The sequence below is a fragment of the Juglans regia genome, chromosome 9 (assembly GCF_001411555.2).
Source record: "Juglans regia cultivar Chandler chromosome 9, Walnut 2.0, whole genome shotgun sequence".
Lineage (NCBI taxonomy): Eukaryota > Viridiplantae > Streptophyta > Magnoliopsida > Fagales > Juglandaceae > Juglans > Juglans regia.
The window spans coordinates 15,905,481-15,926,267 of NC_049909.1; the positions used below are offsets into that span (position 1 = coordinate 15,905,481).

Genomic DNA, 20,787 nt, shown 5'->3' on the forward strand with positions numbered 1-20,787 from the left:
CTGCTATGCGCGCGATGAATCGAAAACCAGGAGCTAGCAATGGCCGGGCCGGAGGCTGCTGGCCTCTGCCTTATGTTTCCTGATTAAAACAGATCGAAGTGATCATGCAAGTTCGTCATAATATATAAAATTATACGTTAATTAATTATTTGGAATTAATCTTTCTTTTTCCTCTAAAAGAATCTAATGCATGCAGCATGCCTCGTTGTAAAGTATTAATAATGCAAGTTCGGGAAACCTAGGTTTTCAGATATCTTTTGGGCTATATATATTGGCAAAGAATAATTAAAGCATTATATATTTAAGGTCAGGGATGATCATGAGAAATCCTTTACTGTACGTACGTATTACCATGATATTCTTGGTGTCTGGCTCTTTTCGATCTCCTTCACGTTTGCTAGCTAAGGCAACCAGCTAGCTAGGTCAGACGTACTATTGATAACAGCACATGCATGGTGCGGTGCTGAATTTATATATATATATATATATATATATATATATATATATCTAGGAAAAGGAGATGATCTCTTTCCAGTCGTGTAGGTTTAATTCGGTGTCATCGATCTCTTCCTGCCCTAATTAGCCATCGATCCCCCTCGGCTCCTGATCACTATAATAGGGTTAAATTAATTATTAGGTTTTCATGAACCAGAAAAAATTCGTTAAAACCTCTAGATTCATGTATAGTGAATCTAGATCTATATATACATGAATCTATTTATTGACACGCCCAACACATCAATTAATAAATCTTCTATATAATTTACCCACTGAAAAGCAATAAATAAACAAATATATATATATGTATGTATGTAAGAGATCCACTACAAGAAATCAGATCTTTTACAGCAACTTTAAAATTGCCACAAATAAGTTAATTGCAAAGACGATTATATTTCACTGGAAATAACTTTTTGCGATGATACTTCACAATCACTGAAAAAGAACTATTTTTTTGCGACGATTTGTTAATTACTTTTTATGACTATTCTTAACGATTTAATGGTAAATAGAAAGTCTATTTCCGTCGATTTTTGGAACAGTTACGACAGAAAGAAATTGTCTGAAATAGTATTTTTTTACGACAATTTTTATATATCACTAAAATTGATCAGAAATGACGCCTTGATTTCATCAAACATGCAGCAAATTATAAATTGTAAAAAATGATCAATTGTATCGATTATTAGGGATATTTGTGATAATTTTGAGCATTGGAAAAGACTTAATTTCTTGTAGTGAGATCATGGAAGTGCATTGGAAAGTAAAAGGTGGAGAATCTCTCGATCGAGCACACGTGCATACGAGAAAGAGAATGTCTGGGCACAAATTCAAGAAGTCATCAAAGGGGAAGCCGACAGCTGATCAAGGGCTCATCATTTTTCTTATATATAATGGTCAGTGATTATAAGGAGTTGTCGTACTCCTATATATATATTATATATAATATATGGTGCAGCTACCTTAACTACTTTATAATTATTTCTTGCTGTTGATCACCGGCGCCACATAACTTTCACATCAGGTATCTAGAGTTCCATATTATATATATATACACACAACAAATATCTACGCAAATTCCATGCCAATTGGTTGCCGTTAACATGCTGAGCATCTGATCAAATATCTCTGTGAAGTCTTAATTATTTTTTTTCTAAATTTTCAGGATTCAAACCGCGTATTTATCATGATCATTAGTCAGAGTACTCCTGAAAAGTCAAAAATATTCTTTGTGATTGGAGCAAAGTAATAATTCAAAAATAAATAAACTTGGAAAAAAACAAAAGAAACAAAAAACAAAATCACAGAGCTCATGATGATGAGAAACATGTGTTGGCTTTAACAATTCCATAATATATATATAAGCTTAGTGGAAGAAGCATTTTCTTTATAAAAACTCAGTTAGATCATCGATGTTGCAGATCACTTCATGAGTCTCTGATCATCATGACTATATTATACAAACAATTAATTAACAAAACGGGAATTATAATGCTAAGCAAAGTGATCATCATCTTGGTGTTGTCTAATCATTCTTGCTCTAATTATATAACTTTAAGATTCTATATTGCATTCCAATGAATGGCCGTGAGAAAGTTTTACTTTGAGTTGGAACATGAAGCCAGAGAAATGCTAATTGCTTTTCTTCCTAATTATAGAATATTTATATATAAATATATATATATATATATATATATTTATATATATTCTCATGCTCGATCGATCGCTAATTCTTTTCTGATATCTGCTATATTTCTTTGATAATATCTAATGCGAACATCTCCATGTGCTGCGAACCTTGTTTTATAATCATGTCGAAAGTTAAAGAATGCCACACGTGGGACCGTCACAAACAACTTAAATAGCAGTCTCTACTAGTAACATGACAAGCGTCAGTCAGCACATGAGAAGCTAGCTAGCTTGATTCTTTCCTTAATTCCCCCGGCCATGTCTGTTTCTTCTTAATTAGTTTAAGAAAACGGCCTCTCCTTTCCAAGTTCCAACCCTAGTCATGGAACACAGAACGATCACGATAACCTTTTTAATCATGGCTATCCTGATCCTCCACCAAAACTTGGGCTCGATAGCAGCGAGGCCATCAAGGCCGCCAATGATCAGTACTACTAGTACTAGTACTACTACAATTCATCCACCAGCTGCAATTATTCCTAGAGGCTCCTTGAGCAAGCCAAGAGTAGTACTACCAAGGCCTCCTTCCATTGATCATGGGTTTACTGTAAATCCTTATAAGATGACCGATGCAGATGCCTTCCGACCGACGACCCCGGGTCCTAGCCCTGGTGTAGGCAACAAAAAAGGGCCGCCATCTACGCACACCATAATAAGAAATTAGGAATCCCATATCACATGCATTCGTGCTTATGCAATAAGATTTTCCTTGCGAAAGTTGTCTTCATCATCATTCTTGTACGTACGTATAAAGACGCTGATTAATCAGGGTTTTCAAGCTGCATGCATGACATGATCATCTGCTTCCAATGTGAGATGCTAGCTCCATTATTATTAGGGCGAAGGTAGTAAGTACGTACTAGATCATGCATGATATATATGAGTGTTCCCTATTTGTGCAAGTACTCGAATTAGTGTTTTTTTTTTTTACATTGTTTTGTGTTTTTTGGTTTTTTAGATATATAGTTTTGGCAATGTTTGGTCTTTGTGCTTTAAGATCTATTGATTAATACTACTCTAAGTTCTCATTTTTCTGAAGGGCTATTAATTACTGAAATGAAATTATAAGCTGCATGGCCCCAAAAGTAAATATTAATTCCCATAATTAAGGGTGCGGTCAGTGCCCTTAAAGAAAAAGAACGTCTCCGTTTCAGTACTTGTCAAACATTAATTTTACTTTTATATCTTGATAAATAAAATGAATAAAATATGTTAAAATAGAGAGAATCTTTATAATTCCCTTGAAGCTTGCTGTGTGTGCGTGTGAGCGTGGGTGTGTTTTACATGAGAGAGAGAGAGAGAGAGAGAGAGAGAGAGAGAGAGAGAGTTCAGCGAGGGGAGAGAGAGAGAGATCAGCGAGGGGTGCGGGGGCGGGGCCTCAACCCGGCCATATATTATATCCCAAGTTGCAGGGTTTAAATGATATCATATATACTAATTTGACATGCAGTTCGTCCTTTTGCTTTGGGAGATCATGATAAAATTAGAAGGGTCTTGCAGCCGTAGTTTATTGCTTTTATCACCTGCTGGGCACGTACATACATATATATATATATATATAGTACTTTAACCAGTCATTTGCCACAATAATTGAAGAAAATACTTTAATTAGGAACCTGACTCTAATGATCATTCATGACCATCAGCTAGCTAGCCACGGCGGGCGGCCTTGATCTAGATCTTGAATGACACATTTGATTTGGGGTTATATCATCATGTGAGCCGAAATCTCTTTCTCTCGATCTCTGATGATCTATAAAAGACGATAATTTATAAGGGTACTGGTACTGCCTTTTAATTTCCTTTATGATTTTGCTAAGACCAGTGCTGCACCAATATTGTCTCTTTCTTTGACAAATTAAGGCTTATAATATATTCAAAAAAACATAAAGATGATCATAAGCTGTAAGGTTCAGAGACTCGGATTGCAAGAAGGGAAAAATGATTCTAATTTCTTCCAAAAAGTAAAGTGATTTTACACTAGTGTTCTATTTATATACATTATAACAAAAGCTATTGAAAACAGAAACAAAAAACATTACACGTGCATACTTAAATAAGAGAGAACTAATTAATTACAAAGTCCTTAATAATAAGCACGTGATTTATATACATCTAATACTTCCCCTCAAGATGGAGAATAAATTTTTAAGATTCTCATCTTGCGTAACAAAATAGAAAAGGATTGAAAACCAAGTGGTTTGGTGAGAATGTCAACCAAATGAGAAGCAGAAGCAACATGTAATGTCCAAATTAATCCAACCTGAAGCTTCTCACAAAATAAGATGACAGTCAATTTATATGTGTTTCATGCGCTCATAAAAAATAGGGTTTGTTGCAATATGAAGTGCAGCCTGATTATCACAAAAAAATAAAACAGCTTGTGGGTGAGAAATGGAAAAATCAGCAAATAAAGAACGAAGCCAAGTAAGTTCACAAACTGTAGAGGCCATAGCCCTATACTCAGCCTTTGCGGAATATCTTGAGACAGTGGACTGCTTCTTAGATTTCCAAGACAACATACCAAGAAACACACAAAAACTAGTGATATATTTCTTTGAATTAGAGCAAGCTGCCCAGTTTGAATCAGCAAAAGCTTTGAGATGAAGTGGAGAATCTGATGGAAAAAATCAGCCTTGACTAGGTGCGAATTTAATGTATCGTAGAATACGATGTGCAGCATGAAGATGAGGAACGAGGATGTGCCATGAACTGACTTAAGTTATGAACTAAAAAAGTGAGATCTAGTCGAGTCAAACACAAGTATAACAGATGACCAATCACATGTTGATAAGCACCAGGATTAGATAATAATTCACCCTTAGAATTATTTAGTTTCAAGTGTTGTTCCATAAAATTGACAGGTTTAGCTCCAAGAAAACTTGTATCTTTTAGAATGTCAAGGGCATATTTTCTTTGGCAAAAAAAAAAATTCCTTTAGCTGAGCAAGCAAATTCAAAGCCTAAAAAAATTTTTAAAGGCCCCAAATCCTTGAGTTTAAACTAACTGTTGAGAAACTCTTTCAAAACAAAAATTGCATGAGTATCATTACTGGCAATGACAATATCGTCAACATAGATAATGAGAGCAATGAAAGAAGAACCTTGAAACCGAGTAAACAAAAAATAGTCATTCTTAGATTGAGCAAAACCATGTTGAACCAAGGTGGAGGAAAATTTAGCAAACCATTAGCGGGAGGCTTGCTTTAATCCATAAAGAGATTTGTGTAACCGGAAAACCCAAGACTCCCCCTTATTGCCAAAACCAGGTGGAAGAGTCATATAAACCCCTTCATCAAGACTACGATTCAAAAAAGCATTATTAACATCTAATTAGTTCAAAGATCAACCCTTGATAGCAGCCAAAGCAAATAAGATTGAATAGTCACCATTTTAGCTACAGGAGAAAAAGTTTCCAAGTAGTCCAAACATTGACGTTGCGTATAACCCTTTGCAACTAAGCGGGCTTTATGCCTTTCAACTGAACCATCAGTTTTAAGTTTAACTTTATAAACCCACTTACAATCGATAGGTTGCTTCCCAACAGGTAAATCAATAAGAGACCAGGTTTTATTCTCTTCTAAAGCTGCAAATTCAGTTGTCATAGCATCTCTCCAGTGGTTATATTGCATAGCTTGTTTAAAAGATGTGGGCTCAAATTGATCAGAAACAAATAAGGAAAAAGCTCGATGGGCAGAAGATTGTTTAGAATATGAAAGTGTATGAGAAAGGTCATAAGGCTTACCTGCAAGAGGAGATAAGATTGTAGGAACTGAAATAGAACTACAATTGTAATCATGCAAATACCCAGGTAATCGAGAAATACGAGTGGATCTTCTCAAAGGACAAGAAGGAACAAAACTAAATTAGAATCTGAAAGAAACTATGAAGAATTAGAAGTGGTAGAATCAAAGATTGGGGAAGGTAAAACAGAAGATGAAAATTGTGAATCAGAAACAGGAGAATGCTTAGAAGTATGAAGGTTAAAAGAATGGAATGGAAAAATAGATTCATGAAACAAAACATCTCGTGAGACAAAGATGAAATTAGTATCAAGATTTAAAAGCTTGTAACCCATGACACCATGAAGATAACCAAGGAGAATATATCGACGAGATCTAGGATCAGATTTAGCTCGATTATGAGAAAGGGTTGCAGCATAGCAAAGAAAACCAAAAACTCTAAGATGAGTATAAGAAGGGATAGCATGAAAAAGCATTTCAAAATGAGTTTTATTGGACAAAACAGGTGTAATGAGATTGATAGCAGTAAGTATACAATCTCCCCAGAAGCAAATAGGAAGATTAGCTTGGAACTTGAGAGAACGAGCAACATTTAGAATGTGTTAATGTTTATGTTCAACAATGAAATTCTGTTGAGATGTTTGCACATAGCTACTTTGATGAACAACACCCATAAGAGCAAAAAAATCTTGCATAGAAAATTCTACACCATTGTCTGACCGAATGATTTTAATTCTAGTTTGAAATTGAGTTTCAACCAAAGTAAAAAAAAAAAAAAGAATGAATCAATGGGCGCACTTCAGATTTATATTTCATCAAATAAACCCGAGTATGCCTAGAATAGTCATCAACAATTGTCGAGAAATATTGGAATCCATCAAATGTAGGAGTAGACATAGGACCCCAAATATCACAATGAATCAAATCAAAGATTGAATTATTAACTCGAGTACTAATAGGAAATGACAGTTTCTTTTGTTTAGCAAGAGGAGAAATTGAGCAATGATGTTGCTTATTAGAAGAAGGAATTTTAGATGCAACATCATGAAGAACAATCAATTGAGAAAATGAAGGGTGACCTAAATGATGATGTCAAAGATTAACAGACTCGTGAAAAATAGGAAAAACAGTAGAAGATATAGTAGAAATGAAAGACTTGTGATACACTGGTTGTTGCAGAATGTAAAGCAACCATCTTTGATTTTATATTTCAAAGTGGATATCATTTAGTTCAGAAAGAAACAAACTTAACCCTACAACAACAATATTTAAGGCCCTACATTTGGGTTTATATTCCAAAAGAAATAGTCAAGTCTATATTTGGAGTCTAATGGAGTCCTTATAAAGGCCAATACGAACCTCATACCAATGTCAGATTGAATCTCATACCAATGTCAAGTCTATATTTGCAAGCTCTCATTTGCCACCGTCTTATAGACATAAGGTGTCATAATCTCGTCCACTTAAATACCTAATGTATCAATTGTCAAGCTATTTTGTTGTGATACGTGTTAAGATATAAAATAAATAATAATTTTTACGTATTTTCATTAGCTTAATCTTTTGGAACAAGTGGTAATTTCACATGGTATCAGAACAAAGGTCTTGAATTCGAACCCTGACTTTACATTTTACCCAATTTAATTAAATATTTCATGTATTGGGCTCACTTATTGAAGAGGGATTTGGCCCACAAGTGTGAGAGAGTGTTAAGATATAAAATAAATAATAAAATCTATCACTTCTCATCAATTAATTAAGTTTTTGGTATAAGTGGTGATTTCACAATACGGCTTAAATCACATACTTTTTTTTTATTAGGATTGGCTTTATTTCCATATGTAATGAACCAACAATGCTCATGTCATATCCGAGCTAATATTCCAAAGGAACTAGTTAAGATTGCAATTCTCATTCAAGTATCTTATAAACCCTTTTAGTGTGATATGATTCAAATTATCTCATATCTAGTTAGGATTGAATTTGACATCATTTATAACAACATAAGAAAAGTATAAGCTGCCACATATGAGTTTATGCTCCAAATTGAAGTTATAGTTGGATTCTTTTAGAATCATTATCAAAGAGCTTCTCCACCATTGTGGGATGTGGAGGTACTCAATGCATGCTTATGATCAGACTCATTCACCTCTATGATAGATCACAACTCACCCAATGTGGAGTTTGATTGTTATTACAATCTCCTCCACTTAAATGATCTCTAGTGTTCTCAGCAAGGCCCACATTGCACTAAGTATCCCAATGTCACATAATACTATGATATTGACTTTAAGGGAGAAATTCCTGGCCTTACAAAGATTCTAGAGAATTTCAAACGTGATATTGACTAATGTTTGGAGTATAAATTCACACGTGGCTTGAACTTTGATTGGGTCGTTACACTTTTCGAATGTGGATCCCATACATATGGAGATAATTATTATTGTGCCTTTCTCTCCAACTTGGGAAATTATTTTTTAAAGTAGAGAATTGGAAATTAGGATCTTAATCCCTACCTAACTAGTGCTCATAGATTTGAAACTAATTAATGAATTATCAATAATGAAACAATGTACTCTTGTCTTACCAACTACTCAATCGGCATCACTATAATAAGAGAAATGGGGTGATCATTGGCATTTTTAACTAGTTTCTAATCAATGAGAATTGAGCTTATAATTAATTAATGAGAAATGATTTATACGAGCTCTAAATAGACAAATCTCATACAAGGCCTTGTAAAAAAATGGACCACACATTAAAAAATTGTAAAAAAAGACTATTATTTATTAGTAAGACCCTCTTTTTTATAAAAAAATTTATATGAGTTTTGTCTATTTGAAACTTATATCTAACATTACTCTTAATTAATTAGACGAACTACATTGTTTTGAAAGAATATATCAAAAAAAAAAAATTTGATGGATGCAAGCCCAACTCAAAATTTAATATATAGGTTATGATTTAACTTAACAAAAGTGGCCCAAAGGCCTATGGCCTTATGGCATAACACCTAAGGCTACGTTTGGATGTTAGGAGTAGCTTAGTCAGGTCAATTTTAGACATCATCTAACATCCAAACGCACTTGAGTCTTCACTTTAGGTTACTTCCACTTGAGACTTCGTGGGACCCACTGACGTTCTCTCCCTATTTCTCTCCAAAAAGTAGCCGAATCTCTCTTTATTTCTCTTTCCTCTAAAAGAGTAATGGGACTCACTAGGGCTGAGCTCCAACATCAATTTCGACTCCGATTCCGTTCACTCCAACTCCAATCGGAGGTCGGAGCTTTAACCGTTTATTGGGCTAAATGAATGCCATTTTTCGACTTTTGGACTCACCAAAGCCCAAGTCCTAACTTGTAAAAAAATACTGGAAAAAAAAAACTTGAATACAATAGTTTAAAAACTAAATAACATGTATGATATAGCCATAAGTTATAGCAGTCTCATTTATAATAACATTGACTTAGCCTTTAAAGATAACTACATAAATATTAAACATGGATTTTACTCAAATTTTAATGGTCCATTGGTTATACCTGAAATGAAGATAGAAAATTGCAATCAATAAATGAAAAAAATTGATAATAAAAAATTGAACACGGTAAAAGTAGAATTTGATTCTTACCAAGAAAGGGGGTTCTTCATAGTCCATAGTCTCTTAACTCCATCACAACTCTCAAGGGGCGTCCATCTCAGATTCTCAATCATCGGCAATTATATTAGAGTTCACAATTAGGTATATAAAATCATAAAAAGTAAAAGTTAGAAACATTAAAAATAATTAAATAATCATTTAAAAACATATAAAGTTACACGATTCAAGCCTATAGCTCTTAGCATCAACGCTAACGGTATCTAGTCCAATGGACATTTCACTTATCCAATTCTATGTGCAAACGAGGCCTCCAAGGTTGACGGTGACAATGAACTCCGATAAGCATACAACACGCGACCTCCAATGCTAAATGCCGACTCTGAGGCATTTGTAGTGACAGGAATGGCTAGCACATCTCGGGCTATACGGGAAAAGACTGGATACTTGGTGGAATTAACCTTCCACCAAGTTAATAATTGAAATACACCAATAGGTGCCTCGACAGCTTCCGTAAAACATCGTTTAACCGCAGACGTACACTGCATAATATTCCTCGTTGTTGCAATGATTTGATGATAGTGTTGCATCATAAGATGGCCTGTAACCTTTACGGATGGGTTAGTATCATCTAAGGAAGCTGTCAACCCCGTCAGCCTCGAATGTGAGGAGCTACCAGCTGCGGATGAAGGTTGACAACTATTGCTATAGTGACTATATAGGTCATCAATATCACTTTTTAGCACTCTAATAAACTCTACAGCCTTCACTGCCCCCGATAACAGAATTTACCCATAATTCTAGAACAGCCAACTTATATCGAGGGTCAAGGATCATAGCCACAAATAGCAATCTATTTATCTTCTCAATATTCCTCCAATATTTATCATATTTGGTCTTCATCCTCGTAGCCATAGACAATAACAATCCCTTAGAGTCAGCACAACTATTTTGCAAGTGGAAGTAAAGCCCCGAGAGCTAGCTAAAGTACAAGTTCACAATCGTATATTTGGATTCAGATATCCACATGGTTATGTCATAAAAAAATTTTAAAAATTGAACAAAGTATCTCACACTAGTCCAATCATGTGCGTCTGGTGCACCGAGCCCCTGTCTTGCTAGTTCCAACAAAACATACATTAGGCCCCCATCTTCGACCTCCATCCGCTCGAACGCTTTTTGGTACTTCTGTGTTACATCCAACATCATGTATGTAGAGTTCTATCCAGTTAGAACATCCAAGTACAACATACTAGAATATACAATCTGAAGATTTTCTGCTATTACTTTAAACTTGGCAAGCCTTTGGGAGAAACCCCTCACATATCGCACAATGTTGCGGACTCGAATAATGGAATCATCAATATCTTTTAACCCATCAACAACTATGAGGTTGATGATATGAACACAACATCGAACATGAATAAACTCGTGGGCCCAAATGACATCATCTTTTACCGTTGTGTTCCGCTTGAACCAATCAATTGCTGTTTCATTGGCACTAGCATTGTCAATTGTAATACACAGCCCTTTTCAAATTCTCCAGTCTTTTATACAATCATCCATCTTCGCCCCAATGGATGCACCTTTATGATCCACAATTTCTTTGAAGTCAATAATTTTTTATGCAAAATCTACTGACTATCAATGTAGTGTGCTATGATACACATGTAGCAGACATTCTGTATGGACATTCATGTGTCAGCCATAAATGACACTCTTTGGTCAGTGGTAATAAACATCTTCCTCATCTCCTTCTTGTCCTTCACATGCCTTTTCATACAATCTCGCATCACCGTATACTGTAATGGAATGGAAAATCGTAGCTCAACAAAGTTTAGAAACTTTTGGAAGCCTCTTTTATCGACTGTGGTAAAGGAAATCTCATAAGTAATTATCATATCTGCAAGCATGTCCCTCAACATCTTCTCACTATATTGAGAGATGAACAATTTCTTAATCTGTGTACCATCAGTGGCCATAGAAGTTTCGTAACTCAGGTTGGTCTGATCAGTGGCCGCCAATCCCTTCGCGATCTTATATCGTTGGCAACCATTTAGATGTGCTATTAACACACTGGTACCTTGCTTTTTCAAATGGCATCCACAAAGTTGCCCATAGTGATGACATCTTGCTAGCGGGTTCGCAATATCACCAGAAATTTTGGTGAAATGCTCTCATGTCCATTACCTTTTTTTATAATGTCGTGGTAGTTGATCGTGTTCAATGGGCATCTCCTCCTCTTCGTTGAACATATCCTCACCCTCTATATCTACTAGGAGTGGGAATCGACTACTCGCACAACATGTAGCTGCTTTAGATGCAGCTGCCCTAGATGTAGCTCTAGGGGTGGAAGTACCCACCAGTGTAGGAGTTGTAGCATTGGCATCTGCCACATCCCCTTGTGGACGATTGTCTCCACTAAGTCTAAGATCCATATCACAATCAAATAAGCTAAAAAATAAATTAGAAGCAAAAAATTAATTTAAAAAATAACTAAGCTATATTAAAAAGCATCAACTCATTTATGATGGAAAAAAAACAAATTAGAAGCTAAACATAAACAAACATACATGAAAACATTGAAAAGAGACATCAATTCATTAAAAGTCATCAACTCATTTAAGACAGAGTGTCTTATGACCACTGAAATGAATCCTAACATAAGCATTTGTATACTCAAGGTGGAACTAAACTTAATCTTACAAAAAAAAAAAAGAGACTCACAAATTTTGTACTAGAAATGTGACTTGGAGCAAAGATTCTTTAACTAATCCTAACATATGAATAGAGACTGAATCCAAGCAACTGGTACAACCAGCATACCTGAGGTAAAGCAACAACCAAAACCCAACAATCAGGAAAGACAAAGGAGCTCATCTGATATTTTTAAAATTCGTTGTAGGCCAATTTCTTTTATTTGTTCAATTTGGATATAAAATAAATGCAGAAAATTGGGATATAAAAGAAGCGCATCTGATTTCTAGCTTAAGGACCATGTTATAACTGACAAAAATGTGGTTTTGATTTTTGAAGCAATAGCATATCTTACACATTTTATCAAACACATTGCATGCATACTGGTTTGCACAGTCCGTTGCCATCAACCATATTCAATTTTTGTTACATTTCCTTATTACAACACAACTTCACAAGAATCACAACAATTAATCCCAAAACAACTAATTCTAGGCAACTCAACAACATGGAAAAAAAGAAAACATCAAATTAAATTTCCTTGATTTAATTTTAGGGCCCGAATCGGACAACTTACCAAAGGCTATGGAGGCTGGCCTAAGAAGTGAAGGGGAATGGAGTGTTGCCCACTACGGAGGCGCAAAGAAGAACAGCAACAACAGAGAGGGAACGAGGCGGCGAGATGTAGAGATCCGAGATGTTCAGAGAAAAAGGAGAAGGAAGAAGGAATGGGGTCCTGCTTTTTGGAACCCCCATGTGATGAAACAACGCCGTTCTACATTAAGTGGAACGGCGTCGTTTAATATTTTTTTTAAATCTAGATGCAAAACGACGTCGTTTTACTTCTGGATTTTTTTTAAAAATAAAATTGGAGTTGGAGTCGGAGTCGGAGCTCGGAGCTCCTACTACTTATTCGGACTACTCCGATTTTTTACCACTCCGACTCGGAATCTGAGCGGAAGTCGGGCGGAGTTAGAATTTTTGGAAGTTTGCACAGCCCTAGGACTCACTAACACTCTTTCTCTCTATTTCTCTCTCTATTTCTCTTTAATTTGTGGGACCTATTGACTCTCTCTCTCTCTGTCTCACTATTTCTCTTCCCCGCAGACCAAAAAAACATTTTGGCTCTCAAGTGGGAGACAAATTTCTCCAGCTCGATTCTTGAGTGACTAAGAGCCCGTTCGAGCAGGAGAAAAATGTCTCCAATGCTGAATCAAGGGAAACCCAATTTCTTGCAATTCAAAAAAAAAAACTTCTTCCGCATTACATGTGTTTTTTTACCGTTAATTAAATAATATATAAATAAATAATAGAATAAAATGTGGACATGATACTGTTGTAATTTTATTAATAATTATTTTTTTATTGTAATTTTTTTATATGCATTGAGGAAATTTATGTTTGATTTATAGTATTTATTAATAAAAAATTTAATAATGTTTGATTTATCTTCTTTATTAGTAAAGGAAATAATAAAATAATTATTCAATCCTTAAAATAACTTTCCAACCATTGGTGGGCTCCATACCTTTTTCAACTTCCTATAAAAAGTATTAAATTCATCTTAATATCTAAACACACTTTTACTTAGTTTAGATGGCACCACATAACTCCATCCACAACTCAACTTACTTAGTTTAAATGGCTCCACATAACTCCATCCACTAGGGGTGCTACCCGCATGGTGCGGGGGGGCACCTCTCCCCCAGGCGGGTGATGGGGTTTTTCCCCCTGGGGGGGGAAAATCCATCCACGCCCGCCATTATATTAAAAAAAAAAAAATTAGTCTAAAAATATTTTTTTGGTCTAAAAATATTTTTTTAGACCAAAATTATAATATAATTTAAATAATAAATTAAAATTTATAAATATAAAAAAAATTTAAACTCATTAGAGTTAGATTTTGGATTGATTTGGCACTAAGTCCCACATTGCTTAAAGATGACTATTGTATTGCCTTGGCCTCCTATATAAAGATTGGCCTAGGAGGCCAAAGCAATCCAATGACTTGAATATAATTTTAAGTCTTTTATAAATTGTGTATATCTATACAATATATTTATTTAATATATATAAATAAAAAAAAAAATTTAATGTGGGGCGGGGGCGGGGGTGGGGCCCCGCTGGGATCATCCCGCCCCCCGCCCCCGCTATGCTCTCTCTATGCGGGGCGGGGGACCCCGCCCCCATATGGGCGGAGTGGGTTAGCCCGCCCGCCCATGCGGGGGCGGGGCAGAAGCCGGGCGCTGCCCACCCCTACCATCCACAACTCAACTTACTACTATTCATAAAGAATTGAACTCAGTTGAGCTGAGCTCAACATTTAAACTTTATCTAAGGCTGTGTTTGGGTGTCCGACTACTCTGAGTTACTCTGAGAAACTCTTGTACAGATGGAAATAGTCTTCCATCCAAATGAGTTTGAAGTAGTTCTCAAACATCTCTTGCCACTGTGTTTCACAATGAGCCTAGAGTCTGTGTTGGGTGTGAATGCCAACGTGCGATGGAAAGGGAGAGGGAGAGGGAGGCTCGTGGTAGCTAGGTCTGCGAGAGGTGGTTGCCGGTGTGAGGTGGTGGAGGTGCGGTGGCTTGGGTGGCTGCGTATGGCGGCACAAGTGGACAGAAATGGGTGAAACACATTTCGGTTGGGTTACCGCAAGAGAGAGAGAGCTGCGCGCGGGGGAGATCGGTAGTGGCTGGCTTGGTCGCCGGCGCGAGGGGGAGTCACCAGTGGTGGCAGTGAGGTTGGGTGGCCGTGTACGGCGGCACAAGTGGAGAAAAAATGGGTGAAACCCATTTCGGTTGGGTTACCACAGGGGAGAGAGAGAGCTGCGCGTGGGGGAGATCGATAGTGACTGGCTTTGTCGCCGGGGTGAAGGGGAGTCGCCGATAATGGCGATGAGGCTGGGCAGCACGCGGCAGCGCCGAGCTAGGCTGAAGGAGAATCGGGCGTGAGAGAGAAAGAGAGAGAGAGAGAGAGAGAGAGAGAGAGAGAGAGAGAGAGAGAGAGAGAGAGAGAGAGAGAGAGAGAATGAGGAAAGAAAAAAATAATAATAAAATCACTATAATATTTATCACTATTATATATAAACAAAAAATAAAATCACTATAATATTTATCACTATTATATATAAAATAAATAAATAAAATCACTAAAATATTTATTACTATTATATATAAAAATAAATAAATAAAATCACTAAAATATTTATCACTATTATATATGAATAAAATTATCATTTCATCATCATTAAAAAAAAATTATTATTGATGCGACCCGTACGTTTTTCAACTATCTATTCAAAAGTCAATAATTTAACATATTTCATACATCCAAATAACTCAAAATATTCTCAATGAGAGCTACAAACTCACTTCAATCTCTACTCATAAATATTTACAAATATTTTTAACACTTCTCAAGTCTCCAAAATGAAAGTTTTGGATTCGACTCCTCCCCAATGTATCAAAAAAAAAACTTAACAAAAGTGAATAGTGGGCTCAGAAGCCCAATCTATGAACCCAAAGCCCACTACAATAATCCTTTTCTAGTTTAGCAATCCTCTGCTCTTCCTTCTCACTCACACGCACCACCAACACGCACCACCAAGTTACCAACTGCTAGCTATGGTGGCCGTCGTCACCACCCCTTCGAGCTTAGCGCTCCACCGGCCCTTGCTATCACCGCCCATCGCTGTAAATCCCATCCGCAACTCATCTTCCTTCTCTCCCAAAGCCTCTTTCTCCACCAATTTCCTCCCTCTCTTCTCCGGTGGTAGCGTCTCCGCCGACTTCTCGGGCCACAAGCTCCGTCCATCGTCTCTCAATCCGGCGTATTTTCCTCGCTCCAAGGGCAAGCGAGGTGTTGTCACCATGGTACAACCCTCTACCCAATTCCTATGCATTTTTTGAATTGTTCTGCAAGGTTTCTTTGTTAAGTTGTGATTGGGTTTGATTTTGAGTCTTTTCCTCGCTTCAGGGTGTATGCATTTCCCGCAATGTCTAGTCATATTTGTGTGTGTCAGTCGAATAGATTTTTCGAATGATGGATTTTGATTAAAATCTCGATTACGACGATTAGCAAAACAGCAAGTATAATAAGAAAGGAAATTTAGTATAAAAATTACAAATATAAACAAACAATATAAAATCTGACTAAACCCCACCTACTAGATTCTAGCTTTAGAATAGACGAAGTAGCAAGGAATGAACTGGTGTATGTGAGTTGATGTTCATAAGCAAGTAAGCTGATGTTTATTTATTTTTTAACCATTAAGAGTTGTTAAGAGTTGCTATGAAGTATGAATGATGTATATGTGATACTCCTGTTCCTGTTGTATAAGCACCTATTAAAATCTTTCATTTTCATTTCTTTGAATATATAACAACGGATTGTAAAACAACTATACGTGGTCTACCACCCCATTGTTATTTTCCTGGTTCTCTTAATTTGATTTTCCTGTGAGCAATATGAAGTTGTTTTACTTCATATTGAATTATTTATAATTCAGAATAAGATATCAGATGCGTCAGTCCCCTTCTCCTTATGTATTTGTGGACAGGTTATTCCATTTTCAAGGGGTAGTGCATGGGAGCAACCTCCTCCAGACTTGGCATCTTACTTGTACAAAAACCGGATTGTTTACTTGGGCATGTCTCTTGTTCCTTCCGTCACAGAATTGATACTGGCCGAATTTTTATACCTCCAGTATGAAGATGTTGACAAGCCTATCTATCTATACATAAACTCCACTGGAACAACCAAGGTCAATAATTTTCTTTAGTCTCTCTAGTTTGTTTCTGAAACTTTACTAGGACATTCTTTTTGTATTTCTAGTATGGATATATTATCATATATATAAATTGTTAACAAGGTTTGGAATTCAGAGTTTGATTCTTCCATGTAAAACACTATCCTTCCTTTTCTCCTTTTCAAATTTATAGTAAAAGAAATCTGCTGGTCCTTTTTATCAAATTAGTTTGAAATTGATTTCCCTTTCTATGGAAGATGAGAAGAATGAAATTGTTGCTCGATCTCTACAACGAAGGCTTCGACCTTGGGAACATTGAGTCTTCTCTATCAGGCTTGACTTGGAACCCCCACGTAGAAAAAATTTATGGATGGATAAACAATTATAGAACTTTTACTATGTGGGGGTTTTATGAGATTTTTTTATATATGAGAGAGCTATAATGACTCTTAGATCTTAAATTGCATGTAGACACTATTAATTACGGTGGAAGGAGGTACAGTGAGGGGAAAGGTATACACTTACCAGCAAATTAGTGATGGTTGTATTAATGGCTCTCATGAGCACTAGCCTTTTTCTCCAATAGTAAGAATCCCCCAACCATAGGGTCTTGTTCTTTGAACTTTGAGAGTAGCGTATTTTCTTTGCCTTTTAAAGCATATGTAATGATATTGAATATAAATATTTTGCCTCTTTTTTTTATTATGTCGTAGTAAAGTGATCCAAGTTCTAATAAGAAGCTATTCCTTCTCTTCTAAGCTTGAAGAAGGAAGAGATGAGAGGACCAAATATCCGGTTTTTTCATGCAACAAATTTTTAATTTAATAGCGTTTTTTACTGTTTTCAGGGCGGCGAGAAGTTGGGTTACGAGACTGAGGCTTTTGCGATTTACGATGTTATGAGGTCATTAATGTTTATACTTTACATTAGTGCATAACAGTCATCTATTTTATCTATCTAATTATGCTGAATGGTTCATATGCTCATTTATTTAACTAGAGGGATGACATAGAGAGCCTTTTTACCCTCTGGTGTTCTCTTGGCCACATTATGAGTTTAAAGTTTGTGATCAAGAATGTTTTGACTGGTTCCAATGTCACCTCGTTTTGTGTTTTGTGAATCATGCCGAGGCTTCATAGTAACTGCAATAAAATCTCACTTCACATCTACCTATCTGACCAGTCGATCTGGCTGATGAAATCTCACAAAAATTCCATGGTCCAATGTTTTACTTTTTTGTTGTTATTGTTATTTTAAAAAAAAATTATGGTTTTTTGTTGTTATATGCAACTCAGAAAAACAAAACTAATTCTGCTCTAAATGATTGATAGTGACCTCAAAACACCAGTCTGAAAAAAAAAAAAAAACCTCAGAACGGTCTCACACTTGGGAATCAAATGAATGTTCCACACCTGATTGGACAGGTTAAGACAGTATTTAGACAAAAGGACTGCCACCAAAAATCTTTATGCATCCTAGCAAAGTGTATTTTATAATGGGGTGGCTCAAATTTGCCCTCAATTTTGTAGATAGCATTATCTTGATCTGTAAGGACTCCATAGTTTTGCTTATCCGTGTACTTGTGCTAGCCCATTTGCACACTATAGTTACACAGGTTTTCATCTCATTCATCATTTTTTTTTTTTTTTTGGTTTAGTTGATGAGTTGTAGCCTTTGTTTCAGTATCTCTCTTCTAGTAAAAATCTAAATAAGCATTGTGAGATAATTGTGTTTGCAAATCAACTGCAGCCTTTATATTAGATTCATGGATTTATAAATGCTGTATGTTGTGTCTATGATAGTGGTATTCTCTTCCACTGCAGGTATGTCAAGCCACCTATATTTACTCTCTGTGTTGGTAATGCTTGGGGAGAAGCAGCCCTACTTTTGGCTGCTGGTGCGAAGGGAAACCGTTCTGCTTTGCCCTCATCAACAATCATGATAAAGCAGGTTTTTTTTTTTTTTTGGATTTGTAATGCTTTATCATTTTGTTCTTTCAGTCTTTGCCTTCTGTGTCAAACTTGCATATCTTTTTAGCCAAGCTGAATTTTGCTATTTATATGATATAGTGGTTAACCCGTGTTAATTCCTTATGAAAATTATGGTCTTCTATTTCAATCGATCTGCAGCCAATTGCCAGGTTCCAAGGTCAAGCAACTGACATTGACCTAGCGAGGAAAGAAGTGAAGAATGTGAAGGCAGAGCTGGTATGTTTTGTAATTAGTAAAAGCACACATTTCTCCTCTTTTATTGTTCCATTCTCAGCCACATTTTCTACTCAATATATTTGACGTCAAAAGCTGGCCAATGCCCAGTGTTTTAACTTGTATTCCAGTTTAGGGTCTTGCTTCGGGAGACGGGGCAAATGAATTTCTCAAATAAGATTCGGAGATTACCCCCCCCCCATTTCCCCAAGAAAAAACAAAGAACCGGAATTGCATTTTAACAACTCTGAGTTTATTACAACTTGACTTAGCAACTTGACATTTTTTATCCATTTAAACGTGAGCCAGTATACCACCTGACAGTTTTGCTATTTAATTGAAGGTTAATCTCCTTGCAAAGCATGTTGGAAAATCACCTGAGCAGATTGAAGCTGACATCAGGCGCCCAAAATATTTCAGTCCCAGTGAAGCAGTTGAATATGGCATCATTGATAAGGTGTCTCTGGCAGAAAGATTACTGCTTTACTCTCTGTCCTACTTATCATAGATCAATAAATTGATATTTCCATTAACTTTGTCCAGGTACTATACAATGAAAGGAGTTCTGAAGACCGGGGAGTTGTCTCTGACCTGAAAAAGGCGCAACTTATCTGACACAGGGAAAGCATGATTTATTATTGCATGGAGTATTCAGGTAAAGCAGAGCCACAAATTCTCGTCAGATTGTGAATTCGATGATGATGCATACTGGATTTTTACACTCTGCAGTAGCTGGATACCAAACACCCTCTTTCACTGGCATTCTTCGTATTCCTTTACACTACTTATGGTTTTTTGTGCACTGTTGTTCATGCCATTCTACATATTTGACAGCAGTCAGACTTGAGTATTTGACTACATATTGGAAATCCTGGTCTTTAAGCATTGATTTAGTTATGTTATTTGTGATCAAATAGATGAAAAACATGTGTTCAGCATACGTGTTTGTAAATTGGTTTGCTCCGTGCTGTGGTTTTACCTTTTTCATTTTTATTTTTGCTCATACCTTATCAGATTGAAGTTTATACAAAGATCAGCTTCATGATAGCCAGAGCAAGTTGCCCTGTATGAGAAGAAATATGAGCATAAAGTGGCTGATAGAGACAGCCATGGAAATCCCATAAGAGTGGAGAAAACTCGTAAACAATTGGCAGTTTAGTTCATGTATGAACCCCAAAGGATGTATTCTAGTCCGACCATGTCCTTCTTGATATCAAAAGGTGTAGCTCAAGTGTACCTATGTGTAACAACTATTTTTTATGGTGCTCTTTATTATTAATGAGACGGTGAATCATGTTTTAAAAGATGGGATTGGGGGGGGGGGGGGGGTGTGGATTGCAACTTTTTTGTACTTTGGGTAGAACAGTATCAAAATTGAAAATTTAGTTAGGACAAAAATTTGATGTTAATGTCTACAAAAGATCTTACCAAAAAATACTTATAACTTGGCATTTATTTTGATAGATCGAATCTACTTTACAATAAATAAAAAAATTATAATCTAATATATCATATTAAATTATGTCAATTTGTAAGTTTTATTTTGTAAGATCTCTTCTGGATTAGGTCGGAAAAATTTGTAAAAGCTATAAAATATTGAGATTGAACT

At 36.1% G+C, this 20,787-nt stretch overlaps 1 protein-coding gene across 1 annotated transcript; it reads left to right on the top strand.

Moving 5' to 3' along the window:
- Positions 1–15,767: 15,767 nt before the first annotated feature.
- Positions 15,768–20,484, top strand: LOC108991575 (ATP-dependent Clp protease proteolytic subunit-related protein 4, chloroplastic-like). Its single transcript, XM_018965893.2, has 8 exons — positions 15,768–16,099; positions 16,786–16,989; positions 17,822–17,877; positions 18,798–18,924; positions 19,104–19,181; positions 19,522–19,635; positions 19,722–19,833; positions 20,193–20,484. Exons 1-7 carry the CDS (start codon positions 15,851–15,853, stop codon positions 19,791–19,793), a joined length of 900 nt encoding a protein of 299 aa, XP_018821438.1. The 5' UTR covers positions 15,768–15,850; the 3' UTR covers positions 19,794–19,833; positions 20,193–20,484.
- The last annotated feature ends 303 nt before the right edge of the window (positions 20,485–20,787 follow it).